This window comes from Terrapene carolina, unplaced genomic scaffold, assembly GCF_002925995.2.
Source record: "Terrapene carolina triunguis isolate 2854851 unplaced genomic scaffold, T_m_triunguis-2.0 Scaffold34029, whole genome shotgun sequence".
In the NCBI taxonomy this organism is placed as follows: Eukaryota; Metazoa; Chordata; order Testudines; family Emydidae; genus Terrapene; species Terrapene triunguis.
The window spans coordinates 668,532-682,240 of NW_020698380.1; the positions used below are offsets into that span (position 1 = coordinate 668,532).

The 13,709-nt window shown below is 43.4% G+C and overlaps 1 protein-coding gene across 1 annotated transcript in view; it reads left to right on the forward strand.

The window, feature by feature from the left end:
* LOC113405167 (phakinin-like) overlaps window positions 1-13,709 on the forward strand; it is a 34,828-nt gene that overhangs the window by 13,767 nt on the left and 7,352 nt on the right. The window contains exons 3-4 of the mRNA XM_026646094.1: window positions 6,925-7,081; window positions 12,136-12,297. Coding sequence (XP_026501879.1) covers window positions 6,925-7,081; window positions 12,136-12,297 — 319 coding nt within the window. The remainder of the gene's footprint in view (window positions 1-6,924; window positions 7,082-12,135; window positions 12,298-13,709) is intronic.

Sequence of the window (13,709 nt, forward strand, 5' to 3'; positions counted from 1 at the left end):
GAGCAACATATTATTATTATTTTGAAATAGTGCGACTTTAAATATTTCCAGTAGTCAGAAATTTACTGGCAAAGTTATTTCTGGGCTCTCACTGATATAAAGACCTAGGGCTCTTGCTAAAGGGACACAACTCAAATCTGGCTCAAAATTTTAATTTTATAAAAACAAACTTTTATAAAACCCAATTCCTATGGAAATGTGTTTATGGTTTTTTTAAAACATCAAGTGAAACAAGAAATACAAACATTGTAGCACAATGAGCCTCAGTGCAATGCCTATATACAAAAATGAAAGTGACTACTGATTTTCATTGTCCATGATGAGAGTAATGAAAAGAGTAAAAGAAGACCATAAATAGTGACAAATTGTACTTTTAAAAATTCTTACAGTTTTCAAAATCTAAGTTACCGTTTGTATCACTGGTAGATGTCTTTTTACAGCAGAGGTAAAACTGTGGGATGCGCCCCCCTTGGGGGGTGCAGGGGAACATTCGGGGAGGGAGAGGCTGGGGCCCAGGCGTGCCCCCACGGGGGGGTAGGGAGGGAGCACCACCCAGCTCCACTCCTGGCCCCAGCCCCGCGGGCCCCAGCTGCCAGCCCCATGCCCGCGGGCCCCGGCTCAGGCTCCGCTCCCGCCCTCAGCTATGGCCCCAGCCTCATCACCCTTACCCCGTCCGCATCCCTCCTTCCCAGAGCCACGGTCCCACTCCCGGCCTAACTCCTGGGGGGTGTGGACAACGGTAAGGGGGGGTGAGGGGGGGGTGGCGCAAAGTAAAAAAAACAACTGGTTTTCAGTATGATCTTAAATTGATAGTGTCCCTTTGAATTGCACTTACTACCACTACTACTACATCATATTAGGCCTGATTCTTCTAACCCCTATTCATATTAGAACTGTTTACGTAAGCAAGGGTTTGCAAGATCAGATCTTTATACTCCATATGTATTTCACACTAGTTTATCTTCACCCTTCAATGATTTTGATCTTTTCTTAAATTCATCTCTCTTTAACAGTTACATTTAATAACATCAAAATATACATTGTGTTCTTGGCCTTCTCTTTAATGTTTCTGTCAGAAAGACAAAGCTTTGAACTGCTAATACTACTCTTTCAAATGCAGTCTGTCAATTTCATAATCTAAGTAGTAAAAAAAATTGCCAACTGACTTTCACTAGCAATTTAAATATACAACACATAACATTTTCTTTGTTTTCACTGAATCAGAGCAACGGATATTAAAATCTCTACTACCTCTCACTGGGGTCATCCACCTGTTTCCAAAGCTACTGAATTCCAGGCAAAGAAGGCAGCTCACCAAGGGAGGAGTGTAGAAATTGTTTATGAAGTTGGCTCTGTTCACACCTGTATCAGAGAGTCCAGCTGCCAAACTGGCTGGGTTCAATGCTGCAGCATCCCAAAACTGACAATCTGTGCATTGAACAAGAGACTTTTCACACGACCAGGCCAATGCCATTGCCATAATTTAGAACAAATGATTAGAATGAGAAAGGAACAACTTACAGTAATATAGACAAACAAAGCAATATACCAAAAAAAAAAAAAAATCCCCATTGAGCTTGTAGGGGAAAATCAGCTGTATTTTACAGCCAGGCATTTTGCTTTAATAGCATGTTTTTTACTAGCACAATAGTTGTTCAACACACACAGCCTCAACCAAATAAGCAGTTGCCACCTGATTTTTTTATTTTCATTATAAAGCAATGGCCAAATTAGAGGTGCTTGCAGGAACGTTATATGTTATGATATTTTTAAAAGAGAAATAATAAGAATAATAGGCAGTTTGTGTGAATAAGGCCTGTGCTGGTGACAGGGTAGTTTTAAGTCCAAAGTCAGTGGCAAACTTTCCATTTGCTTCAACATGACTGGGATTTGCCCTTAAAGGTAGATTATATCCCAAGGAACAACAAACCAAGCCTTCCCCCAGTATGTTTAATAATAAACAGTAATAATAATACTTGGAGCTCATATAGTGTTTTTCATCCTTAGTTCTCACGGCACCTTGCAGAGGTGGGTGCACATTACTATCCCCATTTTATAGATGGGGAAACGGGGAAACAGAGAGACAGAAAGGAAAAGCCACCCAAGTTCGTTTAATATGAGAATGTCAGATCCAGGAAAAGAACACAGGTCTCCCAATTCCCATTCCAGAACTCTACCCACTAGACAATGCTGTTTCTCAAACTGCTAATTAGCGTCTTGACATAATTTGCCTTTTAATAAAGCAAGGCATGATGATTGACCTGACAATGGTTTTGAAGTGTATAAAGAAATAGTATGGGTGAGAGACATCTTCTGTGCTTATCTATCTGGTACATACCAGTAATTAACATGATGGTGTGACATTTTGGGGACTACTTAGACCAGTAAGGGGTTCTGTGCCCATCTCCCCTGTAATCTTGGAGGCCTTTATGCCGTGCAGCTGTGGTTCAGATCCCTGACACGAGTAGCTAGCCTACAAACACAAGGTCTCACCCTGGCTCTCACCTTTGCAGGTTGACACGGACAGCCCTTCCAGTCCTAAGTCTCCCCTAATACATCCTCCCAGAGTGTCACAAAGGCACTTTTTCCCTTTATCTTCTGGAATTTGCCAATACCACTAGCTAAATCAATAGTAGAAAAAAAAAGTGCTTACTTTAATGCTGTTAATTAATCTTCAATTCTAGATAAGGTATAGGCATCCTTATGGGTGACCTGGTTCAACTTTTAATGAACCTACACAAAAGCAGTGTCTCCCATGTTTTTTTCTGAACTAGCATAACTGGCACAGCCCAGTCAGAAATCACCTGACTTCTATATAATGTCATAGGTCTGGCCCCCATAATTCAGAGTCACAGCTGGTACTAATCCTTTCCCCCCGTTAAAACATTTTTGCAGCTATTGTAGGATTCCCTTCTTTACCTCAGCAAGGTAAAGCAATATATCCCTGTCAACCCATTTTTGTTTTACAAATTAAAATGGTTTCTATATTTGGGTGCAGCTTGATGGGAAGCGTCTTTTATTCTCACTTTCCCCATATTGATTATAAAAAGTTTTATAATTTCTTATATGTCTAAAAGTATTCTGCCAGACTTTCTTTTTTTGAATGGAGAGTTGCTCCTGATCCTTTAGTACCTGCAGCAGCTCCTCGTAACAACGTTGCAGTAGATTCATACCTCTGAGTGTTGGTGGTAAGCATTCACTGTTGACATCACTAACAAAAATACCCCAGTTGAGATATTTAATAGTCCTACTTCTAATTTCAGCTTCCATGTAGCCAACACATGGGATAGCCAAACAATTTCCTGGTACCAACTTCACCCTGTACTTAGTAGTCAATAAACAATTTTGAGCCTAATATTTCATGAAATGTTGGCTCTAATGTGATAACTTGTGACCTGGTATCCAGCAAGGCCCACATTTCTCTCCCATTAATCTCAAACAAACAGGCAGGCATTTTCCTATAGTAGTAGCCTGCCCTCCAATGTTGTTCAGGTCTATACTCTTGTCCCTCCAAGATCCGACCCCCAATCCACAACCTTCTGCTTAAAGCCACAGCATTAGTATTTTTAGTCATGTACCTCCTTTCTATATGTCCCACCTTACTGCACCTCCTGCAAATAGGATTGCCATCATAATCAACTATTGGCTGTGTTATGAGCATCTCAACTCACTGTGGCCTGCATCTGTATTCTCTAGGTGCCAAGACTTCCTGCTTCAAATCCAGTCTCATCTCTTGAATTTCCCTCTATACCCCTCCTAAATGTTCTCCAAAAAAGTATCTTCTGTCCCAGAATTACCATCCTCTGAATTTGGCCAGCCTGCACCACACACTGACTAGCATTTTCAGACTGCAAGGCAACAGCATATTTGTAGCCATACTGTGGCTATACCATAACTACCCTGACTTGTCCATTACCTCTCATAAGTTTTATAGCCTCTTCTTAAAGTCTAGGATGGAAGTTTCCAGATTCTGTCTTAACTATAATGTTAATTCCATATATAACATCATATAACCCCTCAATGAACTTGTCTGTCAGCATGTTATTAGTATCTTGGGCTTCGTGAGATTCTAACTTTTCTATTGCTTGTAAAACCTCCTGTAATCCTAATGTGTACTACCTTAGGCCTGGTCTACACTGGGGGGAGGGGGGAAATCGATCTATGTTATGCAATTTCAGCTACGTGAATAATGTAGCTGAAGTTGACGTACTTAGATCGACTTACTGTGGTGTCTTCACCGCGGTGAGTTGACGGCTGCCGCTCCCCCGTCGACTCTGCCTGTGCCTCTCGCCAAGCTGGAGTACAGAAGTCGATGGGAGAGTGCTCAGGGATCGATTTATCGCGTTTAGACGCGATAAATCGATCCCTACTGGATCGATCGCTGCCCGCCGATCCGGCCGGTAGTGAAGACATACCCTTAGACTTTCTGTTGGAGTTTGTACCCTGGGGAAGAAACTCTATTTCAGTTCTGACAAGGTACGAGTGTCAAACATACAGCCTAATCTTCTGACTATTGGTTCTACAGTCCCTTTTTCATTTTTCAGCCATGTACTCACTTCTTTTTTAGCTGTACCCACTAATTGCCCAATCAGAATCTCTGTTTTTTCCATGCAGTCAAAACATTACGGTAGCATTGTTTTAAATTCTCCAAATGAAACATTACTCCCATAACTGTATCTAGAAAATGTAGATAATCAAGGCACTCCAAAGAAATACTGCATGGTCAGTGGTGTTGGTACGAGTGGCTGTTGGGCCCCACCACCAGCTGTCCTTTCTCCTGAGTTATCCCCTGACCGACTTATGTTATTTTAAGATGTCGAGTGCCAGGAGTTAAACCAGCCCTCGGAGACAGCAGCAGGGAAAACACTGCTGCGTGTTCACACTTTCAGCTGCAAGCGCAGTAGCATGTCCACATTAGCAGCTCTTGCAACGCCACAGAGTGCATCGTGGTAGCTATCCCAGTGTGCAAGTAGCTGCAGCATGCTTTTCAAATGGCGGGGTGGAGTGTGACAGGGAGTGTGTTGTGTGTATGTGGGGGGAGAGACAGTGTGCTTTGAGGGGCAGAGAGTGTGTCAACATGCTGTCTTGTAAGTTCAGACAGTGGCAGGGGGAAACCCTGACACCAGCCCCCACCTCCCGCCTCTCTCTCACACACACGCACAAATGCCAGCCTCTGTAGCAGCAGCATTCCACAGTAATGGTTTGCTTTGTGTCCCCGAGCAGATAAGGATGCCGGCTGTCAGAAACAGAGCTTTGAAACGGGATATCCGCATGCCTGCAGCAGAGTTCAAAACAATGACCAGAGTGGCCTCTTTACTTCAAGGGATTATGGGACGTTTCCGGAGGCCAATCACAGCGCAGTAATGCAACATGTCATCCACACTGACACCCCGGCGTTTCAGCCAGGGCGCAGCAAGCTCTATGCTTTTCGTGGAGGTGGATTACCCAGGGCCGGCGCAACCCATTAGGCAACCTAGGTGGTCGCCTAGGGCGCTACAATTTGGGGGGGGGCGGCGACTGCGGCGGTATTTCGGCGGTGGGACCTTCCACTGCCTCTGTGGGGGGCGGCATTTCGGGGCGGGACCTTCCGCCGCCTAGGGCGGCAGAAAAGCTGGCAGCGCTCCTGGGATTACTAGGGGCACTCCAGCCCTGGAGTCCAGGCGTTCTAAGTGCATTGCCAGTGTGGACACCTCAGGAGTTAGGGCGCCCGGGGCTGATTTAATGCGCTCTAACTTGCAAGTGTAGCCAAACTCTTAGATTCAATGATCCTATGGCTGTACCTCTGTTCATCAAGTTTATCCACAAGCAGGGTTTCTTCACCTAGTGGCTCTCACTTGGCCATTAGATGCCTTCGAATTGCATTCCTTCAATAGATGTTCAGTCATTCTCTCTGTTCATTTACTTTAGGTCCTTTGTGGTTGAGCTTCTCATTTACTGTTTTGAGAATCTATTTTCATCTAACACAACTTTTTGATCAATTCCCTTTTTCACCAATTATATATTTTTTTCAGTTCTTTTCCCTTGATAGTTTCTCTCCAGTACGTCTGCAGATTTTATTTCCCCCTACTTCCCTTCTCTAATAGGATCTGCTAATATGCCCAGTTCTAATTTTTTCTGCTTCTCCTGACCTGAAAGCTTTCCTATTTTCCTTCTTTCCTTTTCACTCCCTTACTTTTATTCTCCTGTTCTTCTTTTATTTTATCACCTCATCTCCTACTCCAGCTCAGGTTTATCCACTAACTCAGCACCTAGATCCTTCTCCTTCCCTCCTTCTTTCTAACAGCTTTTTTCCAACTGCCTTTCCTTCCTAGTCATCCGATACCCTCCCAGGCTCAAGCTACTTTCACATTGGCTGTTCCCTTCCCAGGACAGCATTCCACACTGCTGCATCACAAACTGCAGGCTCTAATTAGGATGACCATATTTCCCAAAGAGAAAACGGGACGCCACCTGGGGCTAACAGAGGTTTCCCCCCCCCCCCCAGGCTGCGTGGGGCTGGCCCGTGCCAGTCGCCCAAGCTCCCCCATTTCCCCGCACAGGGCTGGTGTTGCTCGCCCAAGCTCTGCTCCCCCACTTCCCAAGCGGGGCTGGCATTGCTGCTTGCCCAAGCACTGCCTACCCCCTGTGCAGGGCTGGCACTCCCTCGCACATTCCTTCAAACCCTGCTTTTTTTTCCCACAAAAGTGGGCATTTGCCCCATTTTCTCTTGCCAACTTGCCACTTTTGCCAATAAAGTCAGGACGGCCAGGACAGGGCTTAAAAAAGGGACTGTCACGGTCAAAATGGGATGTATGGTCACCCTAGCCCTAATAGTACCTCTAACTTAAAACTACAGCAGGTGCTGATGCTGGGGCCAGGGTTACTACACTATCATTTACAAAATGCAAGTTTGAACGCATATGCTTACTACATTTTTCTGTGCAGATATGAAAATGAACAGCCATTCAGAAAGGCAGTGGAAGATGAAATTAATTCCCTATATAAAGTGATTGATGATGCTAATTTAACTAAAATGGATTTGGAGCGTCAGATAGAAAGCATGAAAGAAGAATTAGGTCTGCTGTCAAAGAATCATGAAGAAGTAAGTCAAGACTGGGTGCAATGCATAGGTAGTATGTGTCTGTTTAAGTCAGGTCAATATGACACTATCTTAACCAGAAGCGAAAAAGCTAATTCTGTCAAGTATAAATGATAATTATCTATCTGCAAACTGTTCCTATTTCTCTTTCTCTTTTGTTAGCTTACAGACCTCTCACCTTTCTAGTCCTAATTAAAGTTATCCACATACAACTTGCCACATTTTTGACATCTGATAAATATAACATGGGGAGAGGGATAGCTCACTGGTTTGAGCATTGGCCTGCTAAATCCAGGGTTGTGAGTTCAATCATTGAGGGGGCCATTTAGGGATTTGGGGATTTAGTTGGGGGTTGGTCGTGCTTTGAGCAGGGGGTTGGACTAGGTGACCTCCTGAGGTCCCTTCCAACCCTGATATTCTATGATTCTATGATAGCTGAGCTATATTCACTCCATGTGACACTGAACACGACAAACACACAAGATGATTTATGAGGCTGGACCTTCATTAGGTGTAAATCCCTAGTGCTCTGAGGCCTGATTCTCCTCTCACGCACACCAAAGTAAATTCCACTGAGAGAAGAATCTGACCCCATGGAATCTTTAAACCATCAAACTTCTGAAATAACATACTTAAATTACTTTACATTAAATGTGCCATACTTAGCAAGCCACTCCATTCCCAAGACTTTTAATTTCGCCTTCTGTTCTGAGCAACAAATCATTGAAAGAAGTCAAAATGACATGAGAAAACAGATTACCCACAGGCCCAATTTTGCAATCCTTATTCATTGACTTAAGCAGGAATTGCATTAGTGAAGATTAGTCATACTAGTAAAGGCTTCAGCATCTAACCCGAAGTAAGCAACCTCAATATAAGGTGGATAGAAAGCTGGCTAGATCGTCGGGCTCAACGGTAGTGATCAACGGCTCCATGTCTAGTTGGCAGCCGGTTTCAAGTGGAGTGCCCCAGGGGTCGGTCCTGGGGCCGGTTTTGTTCAATATCTTCATTAATGATCTGGAGGATGGTGTGGACTGCACTCTCAGCAAGTTTGCAGATGACACTAAACTGGGAGGAGTGGTAGATACGCTGGAGGGTAGGGACAGGATACAGAGGGACCTAGACAAATTAGAGGATTGGGCCAAAAGCAACCTGATGAGGTTCAACAAGGACATGTGCAGGGTCCTGCACTTAGGACGGAAGAATCCCATGCACTGTTACAGACTAGGAACCGAATGGCTAGGAAGCAGTTCTGCAGAAAAGGACCTAGGGGTTACAGTGGACGAGAAGCTGGATATGAGTCAACAGTGTGCCCTTGTTGCCAAGAAGGCTAACGGCATTTGGGGCTGTATAAGTAGGGGCATTGCCAGCAGATCGAGGGACGTGATCATTCCCCTCTATTCGGCATTGGTGAGGCCTCATCTGGAGTACTGTGTCCAGTTTTGGGCCCCACACTACAAGAAGGATGTGGAAAAATTGGAAAGAGTCCAGCGGAGGGCAACAAAAATGATTAGGGGGCTGGAGCACATGACTTATGAGGAGAGGCTGAGGGAACTGGGATTGTTTAGTCTGCAGAAGAGAAGAATGAGGGGGGATTTGATAGCTGCTTTCAACTACCTGAAAGGGGGTTCCAAAGAGGATGGATCTAGACTGTTCTCAGTGGTACCTGATGACAGAACAAGGAGTAATGGCCTCAAATTGCAGTTGGGGAGGTTTAGGTTGGATATTAGGAAAAACTTTTTCACTAGGAGGGTGGTGAAGCACTGGAATGGGTTACCTAGGGAGGTGGTGGAATCTCCTTCCTTAGAGGTTTTTAAGGTCAGGCTTGACAAAGCCCTGGCTGGGATGATTTAGTTGGGAACTGGTCCTGCTTTGAGCAGGGGGTTGGACTAGATGACCTCCTGAGGTCCCTTCCAACCCTGATATTCTATGATTCTATGAATGACAGAAGACAAATTGCAGAGTTACCACAAGGCCCATTTAAGGGCAGTGCATAGTTGTGATGCCCAGGGAACAGAACAGGGAGCAAACTGTGACTCAAGAGAGTCAGAATTCAGTACTTGCATTCTCCTTGTTCCACTGGGGAAGTAAGCTGGACCAGCCCTATACCTAATTGTAGATTGCTTCCCCATCCTCACTGGCACAGCTGTGCCAAACCAAGGCTCCACCCACTCCGTCTCTGTCTGCCTCCTCCCCATCTAAGTGTGACGGGAAGGGAAGGGAGTAGGGCTGTCAAGCAGTTAAAAAAAATTAATCATGATTAATCGCACTGTTAAACAATAACAGAATACCATTTAAATATTTGTGGATGTTTTCTACATTTTCAAATATATGGATTTCAATTACAACACAGAATACAAATTGTACAGTGCTCACTTTATAATTATTACAACTATTGGCACTGTAAAAAGAAATAGTATTTTCAATTAATCTACAAGTACCGTAGTGCAATCTCTTTATCATGAAAGTTGAACTTACAAATGTAGAATTATGTACAAAAAATAACTGCACTCAAAAACAAAACAAAGTAAAACTTTAGAGCCTACAAGTCCACTCAGTCCTACTTCTTGTTCAGCCAGTCGCTGAGAAAAACAAGTTTGTTTACATTTACTGGGAGACAATGCTGCCAGCTTCTTATTTACAATGTCGTCTGAAAGTGAGAACAGGCGTTTGCATGGCACTTTTGTAGCCGGCATTGCAAGATATTTACGTGCCAGATATGCTGAACATTCGTATGCCCCTTCATGCTACTGCCACCATTCCAGAGGACATGCTTCCATGCTGATGACGTTCATTAAAAAAATAATGTTAATTAAATTAGTGACTGAACTCCTTGGGGGAGAACTGTATGTCTCCTGCTCTGTTTTACCTGCATTCTGCCATATACTTCATGTTATACTTCATGTCTCAGATGATGACCCAGCATGTTGTTCGTTTTAAGAACACTTTCACTGCAGATTTGAAAAAAGCAAAGAAGATACCAATGTGAGATTTCTAAAGATAGCTACAGCACTTGACCCAAGGTTTAAGAATCTGAAGTGCCTTCCAAAATCTGAGAGGATGAGGTGTGGAGCATGCTTTCAGAAGTCTTAAAAGAGCAACACTCTGATGCGGAAATTACAGAACCTGAATCACCAAAAAAGAAAATCAACCTTCTGCTGGTGGCATCTGACTCAGATGATGAAAATGAACATGCGTCAGTCCGAACTGCTTTGTATCGTTATTGAGCAGAACCCATCATCAGCATGGACGCATGTCCTCTGGATTGGTGGTTGAAGCGTGAAGGGACAAAGGAATCTGTAGCACATCTGGCATGTAAATATCTTGCAATGCCGGCTATAAAAGTGCCATGCGAACGCCTGTTCTCACTTTCAGGTGACATTGTAAACAAGAAGCGGGCAGCATTATCTCCCAGTAAATGTAAACAAACTTGTTTGTCTGAGCAATTGGCTGAACAAGAAGTAGGACTGAGTTTACTTGTAGGCTCTAAAGTTTTGTTTTTGAGTGCAGTTAGTTAACAAAAAAAAATCTTCCTTTGTAAGTTGCACTTTCACAGTAAAGAGATTGCACTACAGTACTTATATGAGGTGAATTGAAAAATACTATTTCTTTTATCTTTTTACAGTGCAAATATTTGTAATAAAAAATACTATAAAGTGAGCACTGTGCACTTTGTATTTTGTGTTGTAATTGAAATCAATATATTTGAAAATACCCAAAAAAATTCATACATTTCAATTATTTAATACAATTATAATATTTAATATGTAATACAATTCTATTGTTTAACAGTGCAATTAAAACAGTGATTAATTGCAATTCATTTTTTTAATCACGATTAATTTTTTGAGTTAATCATGTGAGTTAACTGCGATTAATCAACAGCCCTAGGAGGGAGTAGTGGCTCTGCAGCAACTGTTCTCCTTCTGTACCCAGAATGGCAATGTGGGTAGCTCATGCAGAGGAGTAAGGTTGTGACATATGCTCCATTATTTACCAGTGCAGGCACATAAGACAGGTCACAATAGAACCCAGAATAAGTACTTGATCTTCACATGGAAATGCCATCACAGGAAACTGTTGAACAGAATGATTATATCAAAGGGGCACATTTTTAAAGGGACCTCAACTCAGCCTCCATTTTTGCATGTACATTTTTACATACCCTCGCCCACATATATTCTCAGCACTGTCATCACTTGTAGGTGATATTGTTTACAGACCAATTATCAGGCCCCTTTACGCTGTTCTAGCAGTATATGGAAATGGTATATGTAAATAGGGTGGTGTAAAAGGGACTATAATTCAGGCCTACATGTGCAAACCTCATTTGTTTTTGTGCCCATACAAATGACAGTGCTCAAAAATATTTGTACAAGCATTTGTAAAAGAGTTGGCCTGAATTTGGCCTGCAGAAAATGTATGTTAAATAATGGGCCTGTTACCAGCCATCTAAATAGTTTTTCTCAAGCAGTGATGAACAAACATTTTTCCAGGAAGTTTTATTCCTTTTATATCCCAGCCTCACATCCAAGAAGCATGCAGATCCTCTGAGCTGAGACAGCATATTTATACATACATACACACACATGCTTATACAGAGACAGGTTTCAGTTGGGGGCTGTGCTATACTCTTGGGAAGGATCCTAAAGGTGCCTGTAACACACCATACATAGGAAATCATATGAAAGAATTGATTAGTTGGAATATCCCCTCCAGAGAGCAGGATAGACAATGGGCCTGCTTCTCCACTGCCTTGCACCTTATACAGTCATTTACTCCTGTGCACACTACCAAAACAGAATGACAGTGTTTTACACTCACACTGCATTCACTTTGCAAACGTGTAAATGACCACAAAAGGTGCAAGGTAATGGAGAATCAGATCTTTTAAGAAGCTTGCAATAGCCCCAACAAGAGCTAAAGTTTAAATAATGGCTTTGTGGATGTGTTTGCATTACATTGAGACAACTAAATTGCATCATAAGTGCTCCTTAGTATCCCCTAAAACTGGAACTGACCGCTGACCCTTTTTCTTATATGTATGTTTTTTTCAGGATGTGAAGATGTTATACAATCAGCTTGCTGGATCACAGCTGGAAGAACTGGAAGCTCCTATTGGAACTGGCCTGGATGACATACTGGAAAAAATCAGAATTCACTGGGAGAAGGATATAGAGAAAAATCGTGTTGAGACAGGTGCCTTGCTTCATACCAAGGTAGGCACCTACGGTGTTCTCTGCAGCTGTCTCCAACACCAAGGAAAAACATATATTTTTTCTAGTCCCCTGGGGTAATCATTAAAATATTTTTTCTTGAAACAAAGAATGATAACAGTCTAAGGAACCTTGATCCAGCTTCATCCCAAGAAGCGTTCATGCAAATCCACTGACTTCACTGGGGTGGCACAGACGTAACTGAGAGTAGAAATTCGGCCTATTTATATCAATTTTAAAACATCGATGCTTTCATTGCAAAATAAGGGAGTCTATACACATTTTTGCTTTCCTATCATTTCCAATGAGACGCTAAAGCAGAAAATTAGTTCTCTATAGCAGTGTTTCTCAAACTGGAGTCCGCAACCCCCTGGAGTCCCTCCGCAGGCCCAGCTGTTTCCCAGCATGCAGGAGGCACTGGGAGGGAGAGGGAGGAGCAGGGACAGGGTGGAATCATGTCTGGGGCCGCTGGCCCTGCTGATCAGCTAGGGTTGCCAACCCTCCCAATTTCGCTGGGAGTCTCCCGGAATCAGGTTCTATCTCCCAGAGGCTATTGAAGCCAAATCGGGAGATTTTAGGTGCTAAAAGTCTGGCGGCGCAGCGGAACTAAGGCAGGCTCTCTGCCTACCCTGGCTCCACGCCACTCCTGGAAGCAGCCAGCACATCCCTGCGGCCCCTGGGGGGAGGTGAGTGGGCAGGGGGTCTCCATGCGCTACCCCCGCCCCAAACGCTGATTCCACAGCTCCCATTGGCCAGGAACTTCAGCCAATGGGAGTGGCAGGGGCAGCGCCTGTCTGCAGGGGAAGCACCTGTGGGCAGGGGCAGCACGCAGAGACCCCCCCGCTTTCCCCCCCCCCCCCCGCCTGCCACTTAGTGGGATTTTCAAATGTGCCATAGATGCCCAAACATCTTTAAAATTTTGTCTCAATGTGCAGCTGAAGTCTTCTTTGACTTGTCTACATGACGCTCAAATTCCTATCTGAGCTGATAGTTAATTTAGATCCTAAAACGGTATACAAGCTTTTTAACTATTTCCCTCCAAATGCACTACTTTGCCATTTATCAACATTGAACATCATTTACCACTGTGTTGCTCATTCATCTAGCTTGGTTAGGTCCCTCTGAAGTTCCTCTCTAAACTAAATAACTTTGTGTCACCTGCCAAATTGGCCATCTCACTCACATACACACCCCTCAAGATTATTAACAACATGGGACCTTGTACAGAACTTTGAGGCACTCCGCTGTTAGACTTTTGTTATGATGATAACTGACCATTTAATGCTATTTTTGTTTCCTATTAGCTAGTTTACCTGTCACCTCATGACTACTTAGTTTCTTTAATAGCCTCCTATGAGACACCTTGTGAAAGACCTTTTGAAAGTCTACAAAAATCACGATTCCTTTATCCACTA